The 17,734-nt window shown below is 39.0% G+C and overlaps 1 protein-coding gene across 5 annotated transcripts in view; it reads left to right on the top strand.

The window, feature by feature from the left end:
• HADHB (hydroxyacyl-CoA dehydrogenase trifunctional multienzyme complex subunit beta) overlaps window positions 1–12,543 on the top strand; it is a 43,263-nt gene extending 30,720 nt beyond the window's left edge. For all 5 annotated transcript variants that reach the window (XM_077843853.1, XM_077843851.1, XM_077843855.1 and 2 more), the window contains 10 exons: window positions 1,550–1,637; window positions 3,350–3,537; window positions 3,859–4,039; window positions 5,198–5,319; window positions 7,793–7,872; window positions 7,950–7,997; window positions 8,863–8,950; window positions 9,276–9,350; window positions 9,707–9,871; window positions 11,985–12,543. In XM_077843853.1, the coding sequence (XP_077699979.1) occupies window positions 1,550–1,637; window positions 3,350–3,537; window positions 3,859–4,039; window positions 5,198–5,319; window positions 7,793–7,872; window positions 7,950–7,997; window positions 8,863–8,950; window positions 9,276–9,350; window positions 9,707–9,871; window positions 11,985–12,020 (1,071 nt within the window). In that variant the 3' untranslated portion in view covers window positions 12,021–12,543. The remainder of the gene's footprint in view (window positions 1–1,549; window positions 1,638–3,349; window positions 3,538–3,858; window positions 4,040–5,197; window positions 5,320–7,792; window positions 7,873–7,949; window positions 7,998–8,862; window positions 8,951–9,275; window positions 9,351–9,706; window positions 9,872–11,984) is intronic.
• Window positions 12,544–17,734: the final 5,191 nt, after the last annotated feature.

Genomic DNA, 17,734 nt, shown 5'->3' with positions numbered 1-17,734 from the left:
CAGGGTCCTGGGATTGAGCCCTGTCAGGCTCCCTATTCAGCGTGGAGTCTGGTTCTTCTCCCTCCTCCTGCCTCTCCCCTGGCTTGTGCCCTCTCTATCTCACTCTCAAGTAAATACATCTTAAAAAGAAAGAAACACGGAGCCTCCTTAATCTAGACTTTGGAAACATGTTTACCAAATTACCAGAAATCTTGGATTCTGAGGACAGTTAGTTTCAGAAAAAGGCCACTAAAAAAGAATTCCTTTAAAGGGAACCCAAATCTTGTGGTAGATAGTGGAGGTAGTGGTTGGGGTGGGGACAGTGAGAGTATTTTTTTTTTTAAATATAACATTAATATTATAAAAATATTGTATCTGTGCATTTTTTATATATGCGAAAATGGAATCAGGCATTGTTTGATTTTTTTTTTAGCAGCATAATTTGCCCCAATTAATAGTACAATGAAATAATAGATGTCTTCATTTCATGTTTGACACTTACTGTGCCATCATAATAGAGGCCATTTTGCAAGATGAATGGAGTGCCTCAGTTCTTGTCAATACCCCTCAAGTTGTTCTCTTTTGAAACACCTGTTGTGTCATCATCCTGGACAGTTTTCTCTTTTTCTAGTTATTTAGCGGGTCTCACTCTTATTTGTCAGAGGCTCACTTGGGGCTCATGCGGTTTTGCAAAGTTTCTTTCATCAACTTGAACTCCTGTGTATTGGCAAGTTTTCCAGTTTGACTTTGCATTGGATCTACAGTGTGCTGTGTGAAATATGGGATGGTCACTAAGACCAACTGGCAGTGAGAGGAATGAGCAGAGAGTGGGCAGAGACCTGAGTGGGAATTTTGCTTATGAGTAGTTCTTTAGAAATCGCTTTCTAGGGTCTCCTGGGGTAGCTCAGTCAGTTAAGCATTTGCCTTCGGCTCAGGTCATGATCCTAGGGTCCTGGGATCGAGTCCCACATTGGGCTCTCTGCTCTGCAGGGAGCCTGCTTCTCCTTTCTCCTCTTCCCTCTGCTGCTCTCCCTGCTTGTGCTTACTCGCTGTTTGTCAAATAAATAAAATCTTAAAAAAAATCACTTTCTGGTTTGATGACTTGTGCTTTGCCACCAAGCCTTTCTTACGACTATAGGAGCAGATATAGGAGCAGAGATTGTGAGGGATCCTACTCCATGATATGTTTCATCATTACATCAAGTGTATTTAACAGTTTATTACTGTATTTGAAAATTTAAATTAAAATCAAATTATATATTGATATCCTTGAAGCCTTGGAGCAATGCTTGACTAAGAAGTTAGGTGACTTTCATAGAAAGGTGTTGTAGCCTGTTTACCACACTAGACACCGGCTGTCAAGAATTTTGCAGTGTTTGTTAATTAATGGTACATGAAAAATGAGTAAGCCATTTCTGTGATGGGTTTAATTTTATTCTGTATATTACTCTATAGAATATTAACTTCAAACCGTTTTCTGATTTACCACAAAGAGAACTGGTGCTCAAAGCATCATTTACAGGTAGTACTTCCTTTAGAAATGACCATTTCATTCATGTATTTCCTGAAGGCTGCCCTTGGAGCTGGCTTCTCTGATAAGACTCCTGCTCACACTGTCACCATGGCCTGCATCTCTGCCAACCAAGCCATGACCACAGGTATGTTTACTTGAAAATGGAAGGTACTTGATTGTTTACATGATCATACAGTACTTTTAAAGAAGATTTATTTATTTATTTTAGAGAGAGAGAGCCTAACTCAGGGTTAGGGGCAGGGGGATAGGGAGAGAGTCTCAAGCAGGTCCCATGCTGAGTGCAGAATCTGACACGGGATGATCCCATGACCCTGAGATCACAACCTGAGCTGGAACCCAAGAGTTGGACACCTAACTATACCACCAGACACCCCATAAAAAAGTACTCTTAACAGAAGCAAAGGATTAGCAAAGATCTCTAAATTTGACTCGTTTTTTAAAAATAAGGTCACATTTAACATTTTTTATTTTGACAGTATTTTTCAACCTTTTTCTTTCTCTCTGTACCTGCAGGACATAGCCATTCATGTAGTTTCTCCATCAGTAATGTGGCTGGCCACTACAGGGATTACCAGCTAGAAAAGTATTGTCTCTAGGAAGGTGTTTCTGGGTTTGAGGCATGAATAATTTATAATCTGCTAGATTTTAAAGTTAGGAAATTCTAACGTGATACTCCCCTGTGAAGATTGTGGCCCTAGCAATAAATCACTGCTACAAGGTATAGCTCTTTCCTTTCTACCCCCACCTGGCATTTTTATGATTAGTTACAAATTCTCCTAAAAGACCTTAGCAATATTATGGGACATTTTGTAGCATCAGTCCTTATTGTGAAAAGATAGGAAACCTGAAAGATGTCATAGCTGTGTGCTCTCTTAATAATACGAAGGCCAGCTCAGGCAGCCTACCTCATGAGTGGCAGAGAATGATGCCAGAGGCCGTGATTAGGGGTATTCACCATTCTATGATACATGTGACAACTTCCAGATAGAGCAACAGAATACTTGCCAGTGGCCATAAACACGAAGGGGGTCTGCCTTACATCTTCAAAAGCCAGACTTTCTCAAATTTGTAGTAGAAATTCCCATTGTAGGCAAAAAAAAAAAAAGAAAGAAAAAAGAAAACTAAACCTAGGAGTTTATAAAATCTTCATAATGTTCTGGTATAGAATATGATTTGTTTGAGAGTTGATCCAATGGATATTTCCAGAAGCTGGTGTCTACAGGTCTTTCCTTTAGTGCATTGAATATAGTTTAGTCATTCAAAAAAGTTATCTTAATCCCTTTGAAAAGATGAAAAACAGGGCACTGGGTGGCTCTGTCGGTTAAACTTCTGACTCTTGGTTTCAGTTCCGATCATGATCTTCAGGTTGTGAGATAAAGCCCCACATTGGGCTCTGCGCTCAGTGGGGAGTCTGCTGGAGATTCTCTCTCTCACACCCTCTCTGCTCCTTATCCTGCTCGCATGCATGTGCACACTCTCAGATAAAGAAATAAAATATTTTTTAAAAGGGGGGAGGGGGAAGACTGGGCGGCTCAGTGGTTTAGCGCCTGCCTTTGGCCCAGGGCATGATCCTGGAGTCCCGGGATCAAGTCCTGCATTGGGCTCCCTACATAGAACCTGCTTCTCTCTCTGCCTGTGTCTCTGCCTCTCTCTCTCTCCCTGTGTCTTTCATGAATAAATACAAATCTTTAAAAAAAATTTTTAAAAAGATGAAAAGCTTAATTATAGATGTTATATAATGCTGTCCTACAGTTTTTTAATGAAGAAGCTTAAATTATCAGTGATCTGTTAATTTCTGCAAAAGATGTTCATATACATGTCACCTGTACCCTGTAGGTGTTGGCTTGATCGCTTCTGGGCAGTGTGATGTGGTTGTGGCAGGTGGTGTAGAGTTAATGTCTGATGTCCCTATTCGTCATTCAAGGAAAATGAGGAAAATGATGCTTGATCTCAATAAGGCCAAGACTCTGGGTCAACGACTATCTTTACTCTCAAAATTCAGATTGAATTTCCTGTCACCTGAGGTAAGATTGTGAACTCTTATATAAAGATCTGTTTCCAAAGCATCCCACTGCAAAGATCTAGATTTAGGTAAGACAGCATGGGGTCAGTTATGCTTTAGTAGTTGTAGATTCTGTTAATTACAGGGAAGGGATAATTATTTGCTCAAGATGGGGGAAAAAAAGATTATAGTTATAAAATTTGATTTTGTGAGCCCTCCTTGGAGATGCCCTGCTCACAAAAAGCTTCTTCCATCTTGGTCTTGATTGACTTTCTCAGATAACTCTAGGTGTGGTATAACACCTGTTGACAGCATACCTGATGCTATATGGCTCCTTTCTCAGCTCCCTGCCGTGGCTGAGTTCTCCACCAGTGAGACCATGGGCCACTCTGCAGACCGGCTAGCCGCTGCCTTTGCTGTTTCTCGAGCGGACCAGGATGAGTACGCACTGCGCTCGCACAGCCTTGCCAAGAAGGCACAGGATGAAGGACTCCTGTCTGATATTGTACCCTTCAAAGTACCAGGTAAAATGGTTTGCTCAACTTTGTAAAGGAGAATGCTTTGTGCCACTTGTTAGAGAGTTCTGAATTGCTTCTAAAATTCCAAAAGTCCTGAATGACTTTTCAGTAAGTATTTTGGTTCTGTTTCCAGAATAGTCATTCTTAAACATGGAGTCAAGTTTCAATTTATGTTAACAGTAGGTCAGTGTTTCAAAAAAGTTTTTTTTTCTTTTAAGATTTTAGTTATTTATTCATGAGAAACAGAGAGAGGCAGAGACATAGGCAGAGGAAGAGGCAGGCTCCATGCAGGGAGCCTGATGTGGGACTCGATCCCAGGACCCCAGGATCATGCCTTGGGCCGAAGGCAGATGCTTAACCGCTGAGCCACCCAGGCGTCCCAAAAAAGTTTTTGTAGGAGTCTGCTTTTAGGTCTTCCTGCTATATTTTAGTTCTTATGTATATGCCTATTTTAAAAATTCTTCCTTCATATGATTTCTATATAGAATAGCCAAATGTGAATGAATATTTTATTTTATTTTATTTATTTATTTTATTTATTTTATTTATTTTATTTTATTCTATTCTATTTTTTTAATTTAATTTTATTTTATTATTTTAATTTAATTTAATTTAATTTAATTTTAATGAGTGACACACAGAGAGAGGCAGAGACATAGGCAGAGGGAGAAGCAGGCTCCATGCAGGGAGCCCGATGCTGGGACTTGATCCCGGGTCCCTAGGATCATGTCCTGGGCTGAAGGCAGGCACTAAACCGCTGAGCCACCCAGGGATCCCCATGAATGAATATCTTAAGAAAGTAGGGTGTTCTTCTTTTGTTAGATCATTTATATTATTTCCCAGATGTCTTAAGAGTATAGTTTAAGTGTGCCTAGCTGGCTCAGTTGGTAGAGCATGTGACTCTTGATCTCAGGGCTCTCAATCAAGCCTCACATTGGGCGTAGAGATTAAAAAGAATGAAATCTTTTTTAAAAAAGTACAGTTTTAAATTTGATAGTGTCTTGAGAACTATAACAGACTTTCAGTAATATATATATGTATATATATTACTTTCAGTAATAACATTTTACATTTCATTTGTCATAATTTTTAGGACCTGTTTCTCTAGAGAAGATATATAAAGCTTATCGTTTCTTAGACTGAAGAAGTTCATGTTTTTTGTAGGAAAAGATACAGTTACCAAAGATAATGGCATTCGTCCTTCTTCTCTGGAGCAAATGGCCAAACTAAAACCTGCATTCATCAAGCCCTATGGCACGGTGACAGCTGCAAATTCTTCTTTCCTGGTAACTATGTTGTGCTCTATGTGTTCACTGGTAACCTTCACATTTGTGGTCTCAACAGAAAAACCTAAAGTAGATCTATTTTTATGTATCATGAATAGAAGCATAAAAATATAGTTATTATAAAAATATTAAAATGGAATCATTAAAAAAATGGAATTCTGCTTTTAAGGCCTTTGGAGTCACTTGATCCAGCCACCATTCTGATTCAAAAAGCTTTTCTCTTCAGGCATTTAGTCAGAAAACTTTGATTAGCTATGCTAGGCACTGGAGATAGAAAGGCCAGTGATTGTAATGCAGCAAGAAGATAGCAGTAAGCATAGGCTAACAGAAGACATGAGACCGGAAGAGCCCGGGAGGCTCCTCAGAGGAGGCAGCATTTGAGCAGCAAATCTTGAAGGAAGGGTACAAGCTAATTCAAGAAGTGTAATAAATACATTCTAAGTATAAAGAATAGCAAAGAGGTATGAGAACAAGGTTTTCTTTGGGGAGAAGCTTGGTTGGAGCATAGGATATAAATTTGGGTTGTATAAGATGTAGAAACTAGGCAGAGAGAGTGACAAGATATCTCTTCTAGCTCTGAATGTTAGAAAAATGATGCTTTCAGGGTGCCTGGGTGATGCAGTTGGTTAAGCATCTGACTTGGTTTCAGCTCAGATCCTGATCTCAGGGTTGTGGGATTGAGCCCTGCATCAGACTCTGTGCTCATCCCAGAATTACTTGAGATTCTCTCTTCCTGTGTCCCTCCCCAAGTGTGTGTCCTTTCTCTTTCTTTCTCTTATCTCTCTCTCCATCCCCCCTCAGATCTTAAAAAAAAAAAAAAAATTGATGCTTTCTATTGGCCCTCAAATTATTTTCCTATAAGCAGTTTCTATAAGCATTTCCTATAAACATATGGAATAAATATATCTACCCTCATATTTTATGGTGGTGGTTGTTTTGGTCATCTGCATGTAGCTTCATATCCTTCCTTGGGTTTTTGGCTTCTCCTTAATTAAACATTCCTATGGATTATGCTTCTGTTCATAAGAGGTGGTTTCTCTTCTTCTGCTACTTTGGAGCAGTCTTCTAGATATAGTCCAATTGGTCAGTGTTTCTTTTACAATATATCTTCCATACCTGGACACAAAGTCTGGAAACACGGGCATATGTTGACATATTTGACTTTAAGTGACTGCTTAACGCCCACCCTTGGGCTAGGGGAAGGGTGCCTGGAGTGGTTCCAACAGGATGGTGTACCACCCTGTTAAACCTGAGTGGTGAAGGACTGGTTAAATAATCATTTCTCCAAAACTGAATTGAATGATATAGAGCCATATGGGCTGGGCTCTACTCCTACCAGATCTGAACCCCCCTGATTACTTCGGGGTATGCTAAAGATGTATGTTTATTCACTGAAAGTAAGAAACACATATCATCAGAGGCAGCACATAACAGATACATGGGTTTTGGGGAATATGTTAATGCACTACATTCATTGCAACTTTGCACAATAGCACATTGTATTGATGTCATGTCCATAAACCATTTATTGTGTATAGGTTATGTTTCCAGGCTTTATGGCCCCTCTGTTGGTGGTAGCTTCTTCGTCTCTTCAGGGTTACTAAATAAAAATACTGTAGAATGTGGTAAAAATTGTTTTGATGTCCTAAACTCTCAAGTAGTAAATTTTGGATTTTGTTTTGTTTTGTTTTGTTTGAGCCCCTTCTTTTGAAGTCATGGTAAAGGGCTCTTTTCCAAAGGTAGCTCTTTCTCTGAGCTTCTTGATTGTCAGTTGAGGAAAAGCATGTGGGGTGTGTCCAAGGAGGGAAAACCATGGTTCCGATGTTCTCAGTTACCAACCTGTTTCTTCTTCCATCTCACCTCAAAGCCTGTATTTCCTTCCATAAGCAGGAAGCAGCTCAGAAACAGTCCATAGGGTGCCTGGATGGCTCAGCGGTTGAGCATTTGTCTTTGGCTCAGGGTGTGATCCCGGGGCCCTGAGATGGAGTCCCACATCGGACTCCCCACAGGGAGCCTGTTTCTCCCTCTGCCTATGTCTCTGCCTTTCTTCTCTGTGTCTTTCATGAATAAGTAAATAAAATCTTTAAAAAAAGAAACAAGTCCATAAAATCTAGAAATAAATAAGAAATTGTTTTAATTCATAAGGTTTCTTACCTTCTGTGCTAAAAGCAAAAATCTTTTGGCTTAAGCTTATTATGAATACATATTTCTAACGTTACCTATTCTTTTTGTCCATTTAGAAAATTGTGGTACTTTTAAACAGGTTTTTCTACCTTACTCCTTGAAAAAAATGGGTCAGTGTGGGTTTGAATTGTGAATTAATGATGGATAAAATGAAAAAGGGTTGTTTTGTAAAATCTCTGTGTAAGTATAATTAGTTGGTAGATTCAGGAACACTGCATAGAAAATGATTGTACAGAAAATTCAAGAAAGGCTGAAAAATTTAATGTTATTGTTCTGCTTAACATTTCAGACCGATGGTGCATCTGCAATGCTGATTATGGCAGAGGAAAAAGCTCTGGCCATGGGTTATAAGCCCAAGGCGTATTTGAGGTAAGGTAAATGTTCAAATAAATTGCCTTGGTTTCTTTATTTTCTTACTGAAGCTAACTCCTTTATTTTTCACCTAGGGATTTTGTATATGTGTCTCAAGATCCAAAAGATCAACTTTTACTTGGGTAGGTAGCAGTGTATATCCTTGGGCTATAATCAAAAGTTATTTGGTTACCCACAATTATTATATAGATTTTAAAATACATTAAGTTCTGATAGAGAACAGACAGAGGGTTGATGGAGGGAGGTGGGCGGGGGTTGGGCTAGATGGATGATGGGGGTGTTGTAAGTGATGAATCACTGACTTCTCCAGAAACCAATATTCCACTATGTGTTAACTAACAAAATTTAAGATTTTTTTTAAAGTACATTAAGTTTTGAGTTCATAACTGTTTTGTGTGTTGGATTTTTTTTTTGGGCGTGTGTGTGTGTGTGTGTTGGCTTCTTAAAAATAATCCTTTATGTTGGCTTATCATTTTAAAGTTTGGGTTCTTTTTTTATTTTTTCCTATAGATTTCTACTTATGCATATACAATCTTGTATTATTTTTAAATTAAGATGTCATAAACATTTTTTCATATTGCTGTATTGTCTCTGTAATGGCCTTTTATAAAAGCCCTCTAGTATTTGAATTGTCTCCTCCTCCCTCATGGCTCTACCCCCTCCATCATGTCCTTCAAACCAGTCATGCTCTTCCCTGTGTTCTGCCCTTTGCACCATGTGTTTTTCTAGTTCTTCACATTATTTGTTTGTTCTTCTCTTTCATCGTTTGTTTATTAACTGTATCCCTTACTCTAGAATATAAACTTCATAGGGACAGAGGCTGTGTCTTCATTTAGTTCACAGTCATAGCCCCCACACTTAATATTTGTGCAGCAGAATCCGAGAATGAGTGGAGGGCATTACAGTACCTTATGTAAAACTCAGCTTGGGGAGTAAGGAGTTCTTAGGTTAAAAATTCTTACGTATTACTTATTTTTTTCTTTTTAGACCAACATATGCCACTCCAAAAGTTCTGGAAAAAGCAGGATTAACACTGAATGATATAGATGCTTTTGAATTTCATGAAGCATTCTCAGTAAGTTACTTAAAAGATTTATATCATAGGACTGTAATCATAAAAAATGTAGTCTGTTTTTGTGTGGGAGATCTAGGTGTGACTTAGGGAATGAGTAAAACACAAGGAGAGCTTTATATTTGAAGTACTGACCTACACTGTTGGAAGGGGCAAAAAGAGGTAATCCAGTGGTACGGTTTTGAAAACAGACCTCTGAGATGATCTCTAGAGGCCCTTCAAAAGTAGCAAGAATGGTTCCTTAGGAAAATTTCACTGAAAACTGATTTTAAAATCTGCTTAACTTTAATGACAAGGGACATTAATAACAAGGTTCTTTCCCTTGCAGGGTCAGATTTTGGCTAATTTTAAAGCCATGGATTCTGATTGGTTTGCACAAAACTACATGGGTAGAAAAACCAAGGTAAGTGGTTAAAAGTATACTTGAATTTCCAAAGCACTGTAATATTTGGAGTTTAGTTGACTGCTAATAAAACTATGAAGGAGAAACCTGCTCCTTACAAAGAATTTTATATTTCATTAAATGTATTTATTTCTTAGTTGAAGAATAGTTCTTGGAAATTCAGTTCTGATGTTAGATGAAAAATAAATGGTCCATGGCTTTCAGAATTGACCTAGAATTTCTTTCTTTACAGTAAAATAATATGTGATGTGTCTTAGTCATTCTCTCAGTCTCTGTTACCTTCCTGTTGGTAAGAGCCCAGCCTGACGCTTAAGTAAACTCATCATCATATTTGTGTTTGTTTTTGGGGGAGCCAGGTTGGGTCACCTCCTCTGGAGAAGTTTAACAACTGGGGTGGATCGCTGTCCCTGGGACACCCATTTGGAGCTACTGGCTGCCGGTTGGTTATGGCAGCTGCCAACAGATTACGGAAGGAGGGAGGCCAGTATGGCTTAGTGGCTGCCTGTGCAGCTGGTGGGCAGGTACGTCATAGCAGCTTCATAGGCGCTTCTGGAAAGTTGTTTTCTTGGAAACAAAAGAAGCTCATTCAAGCATGTTTCATTTAGTTAACTTTGAAACATTTTTAGAGCAATATTTCTGATGACAGAAAACTAGGGGAAAAAGCTGCCTATTTTGAGGGGGAGAGGGTACAACTTTAATTCAGTTAGTACTTTGGAAGGAGGATGGTTTTTAAACCTAAGTTATTTTTCTTCCTAAGATGTTTATATCATTTATTTTTTTAAGATTTTTACCTTATTTATTTGAGAGTGAGCACATGGCAGAGTGTGGGGGTAAAGAGCAGAGGGGGAGGGAGAGAGAATCCTAAGCAGACTCCTCACTGAGTGTGGAGCCTGAGGTGAAGCTTGAATCTCATGACCCTGAGATCATGACCTGGCTGAAATCAAGAATTGAATGCTTAGCCAACTGAGCCACCCAGGTGCCCCTGCGTTTTTTATTTTTAAAAGGAATACATCCTCATTATGAAAAGTGCAAAAAATCTATAGAAAATAATTAGAATTACCTATTATTCCTCTCAGCAGACACTATCATTATTAACATTTTGGTATATTTTCTCCTTTAATAATAAAATTTTACTCATTTATTTAGTTACCACGAAACCTTATCTATAAAATCTCTCCAAGAAGTAAATTATCTTTCTTGAAAACGAACTTACTTTATTTAATTGGAAAATTCATTTTTTTCTTGACAGACACAGCTTCCTACCTGTTACAGCATTTCGCTCTGAGAATAAAATCCAGGAGGAGGGCTGATTATAATCTCCCCCCCCCCGCCCCCAACGCTGATGGAAACAGATATGGTTTTCTTCCAGATTATAAAAACTTTCTGTTGCTAATCAAGATGAATAAAGGACGCCTGGGTGGCTCAGCGGTTGAGTGTCTGCTTTTAGCTCAGGGTGTGATCCTGGGGTTCCAGGATCGAGTCCCACATTGGGCTCCCTGCGTGGAGCCTGCTTCTTTCTCTGCCTATGTCTGTATATCTCTCTCTGTCTCTCATAGATAGATAAATAAAATCTTAAAAAAAAAAAGAATAAATAAGGTATATGAGAATTTGAACAGGCTACACTTAAAAACCTTTATTTATGGCTTGCCTCAGAAACTTTGAAGCAATAAAGGGTCGGTTATTTGTAGGTTGCAGCATTTTAGACTTCACGATGAAAAGCATTTTTCAGTCCATGTAACTTCATCCACAGAAAACCATAGTTAGGACTGGAGCCCTCCCTTTTATCTTTCTGTGCCAGACTTAATCGAAGGAGATAACCAGTGCACAGTGCTGTGGTGAGTGGGGAGTCCACATAGGTTAGGGTCATGTGGTTTTGAGTGTGTGTTCCTTGATAGTTCATCTAGCACAGAGTAGAACACAATACTGGATGCTTTTGTGGATGAAGAATACCACCCAAAAAAAAAACAAAAAACAAAAAGAATACCACCCAGCACCATTGTTCTAGAGGTTTATAGTATGGTGATGGAGAGAGATAATATACCTTAGGAAGCAGGTTGAACTTGGCATTGTTTTATCAAGAGCCGAATGCATGATACAAACAGAACTAGATTAGAGGAGGAATCTGGTATTTTGGATCTATAATAGGGTTCTCAGCTTTGGCTCTGTTAACATTTTGGGCCAGGTAATTCTTTGTGGTAGGGGGTTGTATTCTGTGTTGTAGGATGGTTTGTTTTTGTTTTAAGATTTACTTATTTTTAGTGAGTATGAGCAGCAGGAGGGGCAGAGGAAAAGAGAGAGAAGCAGACTCCCCACCAAGTGTGGAGCCCAACTCAGGGTTTTGTCTTACCATCTTGAGATTGTGACCCAAGCCAAAATCAAGAGTCTGACACTCAACCAACTGAGCGACCCCAGCATCCTGTGTTGTAGGATGTTTAGCATGATCTCTACCCACTAGATGCCGGTAGCAGCCTCCCCTTCCCCATACACCCATAAGATCACACAGTGTTTGAAAGGCAGAGCCAGGATCAAATTCTGTAGCCTGTACTTTTCCAGTTTTTCTGTTTTGTCTAAGGACTGGCTAGATTCATCACCTTTTCTTGCTCTAATTGAACTCTTTTTTTCCCCCCTTTACAGGGCCATGCTATGATTGTGGAAGCTTATCCAAAATAATGATAAAGAAGAGGTGACCTGGAGTTTTTGTGCAACACTCGCACTAGGCAATGCCATTCCAATGCATTACTAAATGACATCCATAGTTCCTAGCTCCTCTTAAGAAAACACAATTTGTGGCCTTCTGTTAAATACTTTGCAATTAAGCCTTGCTAGTGTTCTGAGCTTTCCAGTAATCATGGCTTACTGCTCTTTCAGGGATTTCTTAGTCACCACAATCATACAGTGATAATGTTTAAGCAATTATTTGGGGGCTCTGTTTTCATTAAATACTAACAGTGGTTGCAATTTGGGAAAGAGGTTAGCTGAGATTTGGTATCATCTTTGTAACATTTGCAAATTATACTCTTTCCTGTTTGTGACCTAAAGATAAGTGTTTTCTATAAAATACAAACCAATGTGCCTAAAGAAACTTAATTATGGGAAGGTAATTCAGAATTTAAATGTCACTGAATACCTACAGTAAATGTTTAGATGTATAAGTATCCTGTTAACCTTAATAAAGTGAGGAAGTATCAAAGAACTATTGGCCTTATTTTTTCTTTTTTTTACTAGAAGTAAAGGGTGGTTCTCTTGGCTGGGGGACAGATTTTTGTCTTTACTAATTTATAACTTCTCCCCATCCTAGTAGTCAACCATCAGGTTGCTAGGAATATAAAGAGGGTTCTACTTTAGAATAACACCTTTTTCTCCCATTGCTCCATGAAAGTAAATTTATTTCACTGTCTGGAAATGTCTGTTGCCAGGATTTGCTTAAAGTGTAAAGAAATTTTAAAATTTTGTTTAAAATCTCTTTGTTTTTATTGTGCATTAAATATACGCCAGTGCTTTGAAGAAGCTCAGGTCTCAGTTATGGTCATTTATGTGAATGTTGCTTACATCTCTGAAGGTCACTGGTAATCAGAATCTTCCTCTGGTTCAGGACAGATTAGGCAAAGGAGTAAGTACTAACCACTTAGCAGGGTATTTGAGACTCCGAGCATCATTTCCCCATGATTTCATTGGTCATTTAAACATAATGAGTTTTTAATAGTGAAAACCAATATATTTATAAAGATATCATAAAATTGAACTCTAGATAAATATGAAAGGTAAAAACTTTTAAAACAATTTTTTTTTAAGATTTTATTTATTTGAAAGAGAGATAGCAAGAGAGTGCACGAGCAGTCGGGAGGGGCAAAGGGAGAGGGAGAAGCAGAGTCTCTGCTGATCAGGGAGCCCAATGTGGGGCTCAATCCCTGGACCCTGAGATCATGACCTGAGCTGAAGGCAGATACTTAACCAACTGAGCCACCCAGGCACCCCACAAATGGGCAAAGAATTTAAATAGGCATTTCTCTAAAAAAGATACACATATGGCCAAGAAACACATGAAAAGATGTTCAGCATCAGTAGTCATTAGGGAAATGCAAATCAAAACTACTCTGTGATACCACCTCACATCTATTAAGATGTCTACTGTCAAAAAAAACAAATAGTATGTGGTGGGGAAAATGTGGGGAAGTCAGAGCCTTTGTGCAGTCACTGTGGAAAACAGTATGACAGATCCCCAAGAAATTAAAAATAGAATTACTATATGATCTAGCAACTCTAGGTATTTAGCCAAAAGAATTGAAAGCAGGGCCTCAGGGAGATTTGTACACTCCTATTCATAGCAGCATGATTCACAATAGCCAATGGGGAAAGCAACCCAAATGTCCACTGACAGTTGAATGTATGTTTACATGTAGTAGAATACTACGCAACCTTGGAAATGAAGGCAGTCCTGTCCTGCTACAACACGGATGAGCCCTGAAGACATTCTGCTAAGTGAGATAAAACCATACAAATACTGTATGGTTCTACTTGTATAAGGTATACAAAGTCATCACATTCAGAAAGTAGAATGATGGTTACTAGGAATTAGAGCAGGGAGAATGGGGAGTTAGTAGGTACAGAATTTCAGGTTGTTGTTTTTTATTTTTAAGATTTTATTTATTCATGAGAGACAGAGGCAGAGACACAGGCAGAGGGAGAAGCAGGCTCCATGCAGGAATCCTGACGTGGGACTCGATCCCAGGTCTCCAGCATCAGGTCCTGGGCTGAAGGCGGCACTAAACCGCTGAGCCACCCGGGCTGCCCCAGAATTTCAGTTTTGATGAAAGATGGGTTCTGGAGATTGGTTGAATAGCAGTGTATATGTATTTATCATTACTGAACTGTACACTTTAAAATGGTTAAAATGGTAAATTTCATGTTTCACCACACAAAAAATTTTTTTTAAAGATTTTATTTATTAGAGCATGAGTAGGAGAGGTGCAGAGGGGGAAGAAGAAGCAGACTCCTTGCTGAGCAGGGAGTCCCACATGGGGCTCCATCCCATGACCCTGGGATCATGACCTGAGCCAAAGGCAGGTGCCATAACCATCTGAGCCACCGAAGTGCCCCCCCCCCCCCCAAAAATGGTTTTAATGGCGTGTCAAAAACATTCAGATCACAAGTTAGCTCTGGATGGGAGGCAGTGGGATTGGATTGGAGAGGGCTTCAGCGGTGTTGCTAAAGTTCTGTTTCTGCAGTTGAGTCACTGGTTCACCCAACTTGATGTCAGCTATATGTTATTTCTAAACATTCTCTATGTGTCAGAGAAAGCTGAGCTGTTTTCAGTAGCACGACTGCTACAAAGACCACCCTTGGCTGTGGTGATTGTAGGTGCCTCCATCTAAAGTAGACATTGCTATTGGTTCTCAGATATCTCAAACTGGTTATGCTGTTCTTAAAGATCTCAACTTAAATGTTTCTCTTTTCATATAAAATAACTAGACCCTCTTTTCCAAATAACCATTTTGGAGTGGAGCCTTCATTTGCCTCCATCTTTCATTCAAACTTCAGAAGTGTGTTTCCTCGCTGCTCCCCCCCTCCATCTGTTTGCTTCTCAGAGTCTCTGATTCTGAGTCGAAGTCTGTGTTCTTTCTGTGTGGTCTGTATAGTTCATTCAGTAAATACTGAGTGTCTGTTATGTGTTAAGCATATTTTAGTTGCTGAAGCTATAGCAATCAGCAAAACAAATTCTTGCCCCCTTTGCCACCCATCTTTGCAGAGAAAAGAATCTTAATCCTCAGCCTATCTCCCTTCTTGCTTGTGATTTATTTTCTCCAGGACTCTCCCAATTCCTGTCTCTCGAAGAGTGAAAAGCAGCAGCAGGTCCCCCAAGTCTTCCTCTGGAATTTAACAGATGACTCGGAGGCCCTCTGCTGTCTGCTGTGGCTTTTCTTGGACTCTAGACTTTTTCAGTGAAGAGGGATCACTGAGAGGAAATGGGAGAATGTGGGGATGGAAGGACAAACCTACTGAGTAGAAATAGGATTCTGAAAAGAAATGCATTATTGGGAAAGAAAGCATTTAGACATGTTGGCAATGTGTGTGACAGCACTCAACTAGGAGCCCCTTTCCCCTCCACACTTCAGGGATCGTCAGTGATCAGACAAAATTGATTCCCAAAACGATTCCAAAAAGGTGCTTCAGAGCTTCCTCAGGAACTCCTAAGGTAGTCCACCATTCTGTACAATAATCTCAATTCCAGGGGATATTTTGTTTGTGTTACTTTGCTTGTCAAGTTTCTATTTTTAAATCCACAAAATGTTCAGAAGAACTTTTTCAAAGTCACTTTTTTCCTAATATAAAAATACATGCTCATTGTAAAAAAAAAAATTTAAATAATATTGATAAAAAAATGAACAATCCAGTAGAGATACCACACCACTGTTGATATTTTGATCTCTCTCTTCCTCAATGCACACATATTTGTATGGACACAAATGGATCCAATTTTGGTAGGTACCAGAATTGGCTAGTGTAGTGCTGTTCTGGAACACTTTTGTCTTACTTAGCTGTATAGTCTAAAGGTTTTTCCTTATCAGGTGTAGCTGTATATCACCATTTTTAATGACCTTATAGCATTCCTTTGGTATATATGTCCTAATTTGTTTTACCAAGTGCCTCTTTTTTGAGCATTTAAACACACTCGAATGCACATCTTTTGTACATTTATCTGCTCACTTGTGTACTTGTTTCTTTGAATTTTATTTATTTTAGAAAGAGAGCTTGCACAGGTGTGGGGGGCAGGGGCAGAGGGAGAGGGAGAGAATCTTAAACAGACTCTGCTAAGCTCGGAGGTCAATATAGGGCTTCATCTCATGACCTGAGACAAAATCAAGAGTCGGACACTCAACTGACTGAGACACCCAGATGACCCTCTACCTATTTCTTTAAGCCATCTTTCTAGAAATGGAATTGCTACCAAGGCTCACTTTCTTATATTTACCTCCAGAACCTTCTTTTCCGTCCTTTTTTATGTGAGAACCAAGTGAACAAAAGGCTTCATGTCATTTCATTGGTCAATTCTAAAGTGTGTTTTTAGCAGAAGAGCATGCACTGAGTATGGGCCATCATTTGAGGAGAATGAGGACATAGATTTCTACAGATGCACACTCAGAAAGAGTCTGCTGCTTTTAAAGTGAACATATGTTATTTGAACTATTCAAAAATAATTCTATAGTTTAAAAAATTAAGATTAAATATTAATGAAATGCAAGGGTGATTGAGACAGGACTCTGTTGCCAGGGAAACCAGCAGCAGAGCCCTGGCTGTTTGAGTGGCTGCCCACCTCCCTTGGGGGCTGGAACAGGTCCAAGGCATAGAAACGTTGCAATTGCCCTGCTGAGTTGGTATCTTCTCTTTGAAAAAAAAAAAAAGGTTGATTTCACTTAGAGAAATATTTTAGCTGGTTTATATACAATGAAAATATTCACACAGATCCATGTTTATATGAAAAATGTTTTCAACAGCATATCCATTTGCATTTCAACAGTGTTCCATTCCATTTTAGAAAAATAGCTATGAATTTTGTAATGAACAAAGACTCATTCGTGAGGATTTTTTTTCATTTCTCTGGTTGAAAAAATTTTCAGAGCCTGGTCATTCTCTTGTGGATTCCATGAGTTAGTTCAGCTAGACATCCTGGTGTCCTCTCAAGGCATTTCTTAAATATTTCTTCTCCATATCTAGTCTTAGCTTGAGCCTGCCACTTTTATTATTTTTTATAATTTTTTAGAAGTTTTTATTTATTTTAGGGAGAGAGAGCACACAGGAGTGCACAAGTGCAGGGAGGAACAGAGTGGGAGGGAGAGGGAACAGGAAAGAATCTCAGGCAGGCTCCGAGCAGAGCAAGTAGCCTGATGTCGGAGAGCCCAACACGGAGACTGGCTCAGCTGAAACCAATAATCAGATGCTCAACTGACTGAGCCACCCAGGAGTCCTGAACCTGTCACTTTTAAATGTATTTGTCATCTTGTGGCTTTAATCCTTGGCAGTCCATGATAACTTCCTCTTTACAATTGGTAATGCGTTCTTAGAAATGTGCTCAGATCAATGACTTGTACACATGCATACGTCTGTGAAACTTACATTTTTTTTTTGAAACTTACATTTATATTGATATTGTTGTGAAAGTTAAAGAGGACCCTATTAGCTTCACCTTTTCCTAAACTTTGAAAAGAAACAGACCAAAGTCTATCCTTCATCTTTAATGTTTGGAAGATCAGAGTTCCTGTCATCAAGTCATCCTTTATTCCTAGCTATAGAGAAGAAATAACCAGAAAAGAAATCCCTGAATAGTTAAAACAATTTTTATCAAATATATCTCTAACATGAGCTGTTGGTTAATTAAAAACTGGTTG

This window comes from Canis aureus, chromosome 12, assembly GCF_053574225.1.
Source record: "Canis aureus isolate CA01 chromosome 12, VMU_Caureus_v.1.0, whole genome shotgun sequence".
NCBI classification, from domain to species: domain Eukaryota; kingdom Metazoa; phylum Chordata; class Mammalia; order Carnivora; family Canidae; genus Canis; species Canis aureus.
The sequence above is the reverse complement of the archived record's forward strand: the minus strand, read 5'-3'. Positions and strand labels throughout refer to the sequence as shown.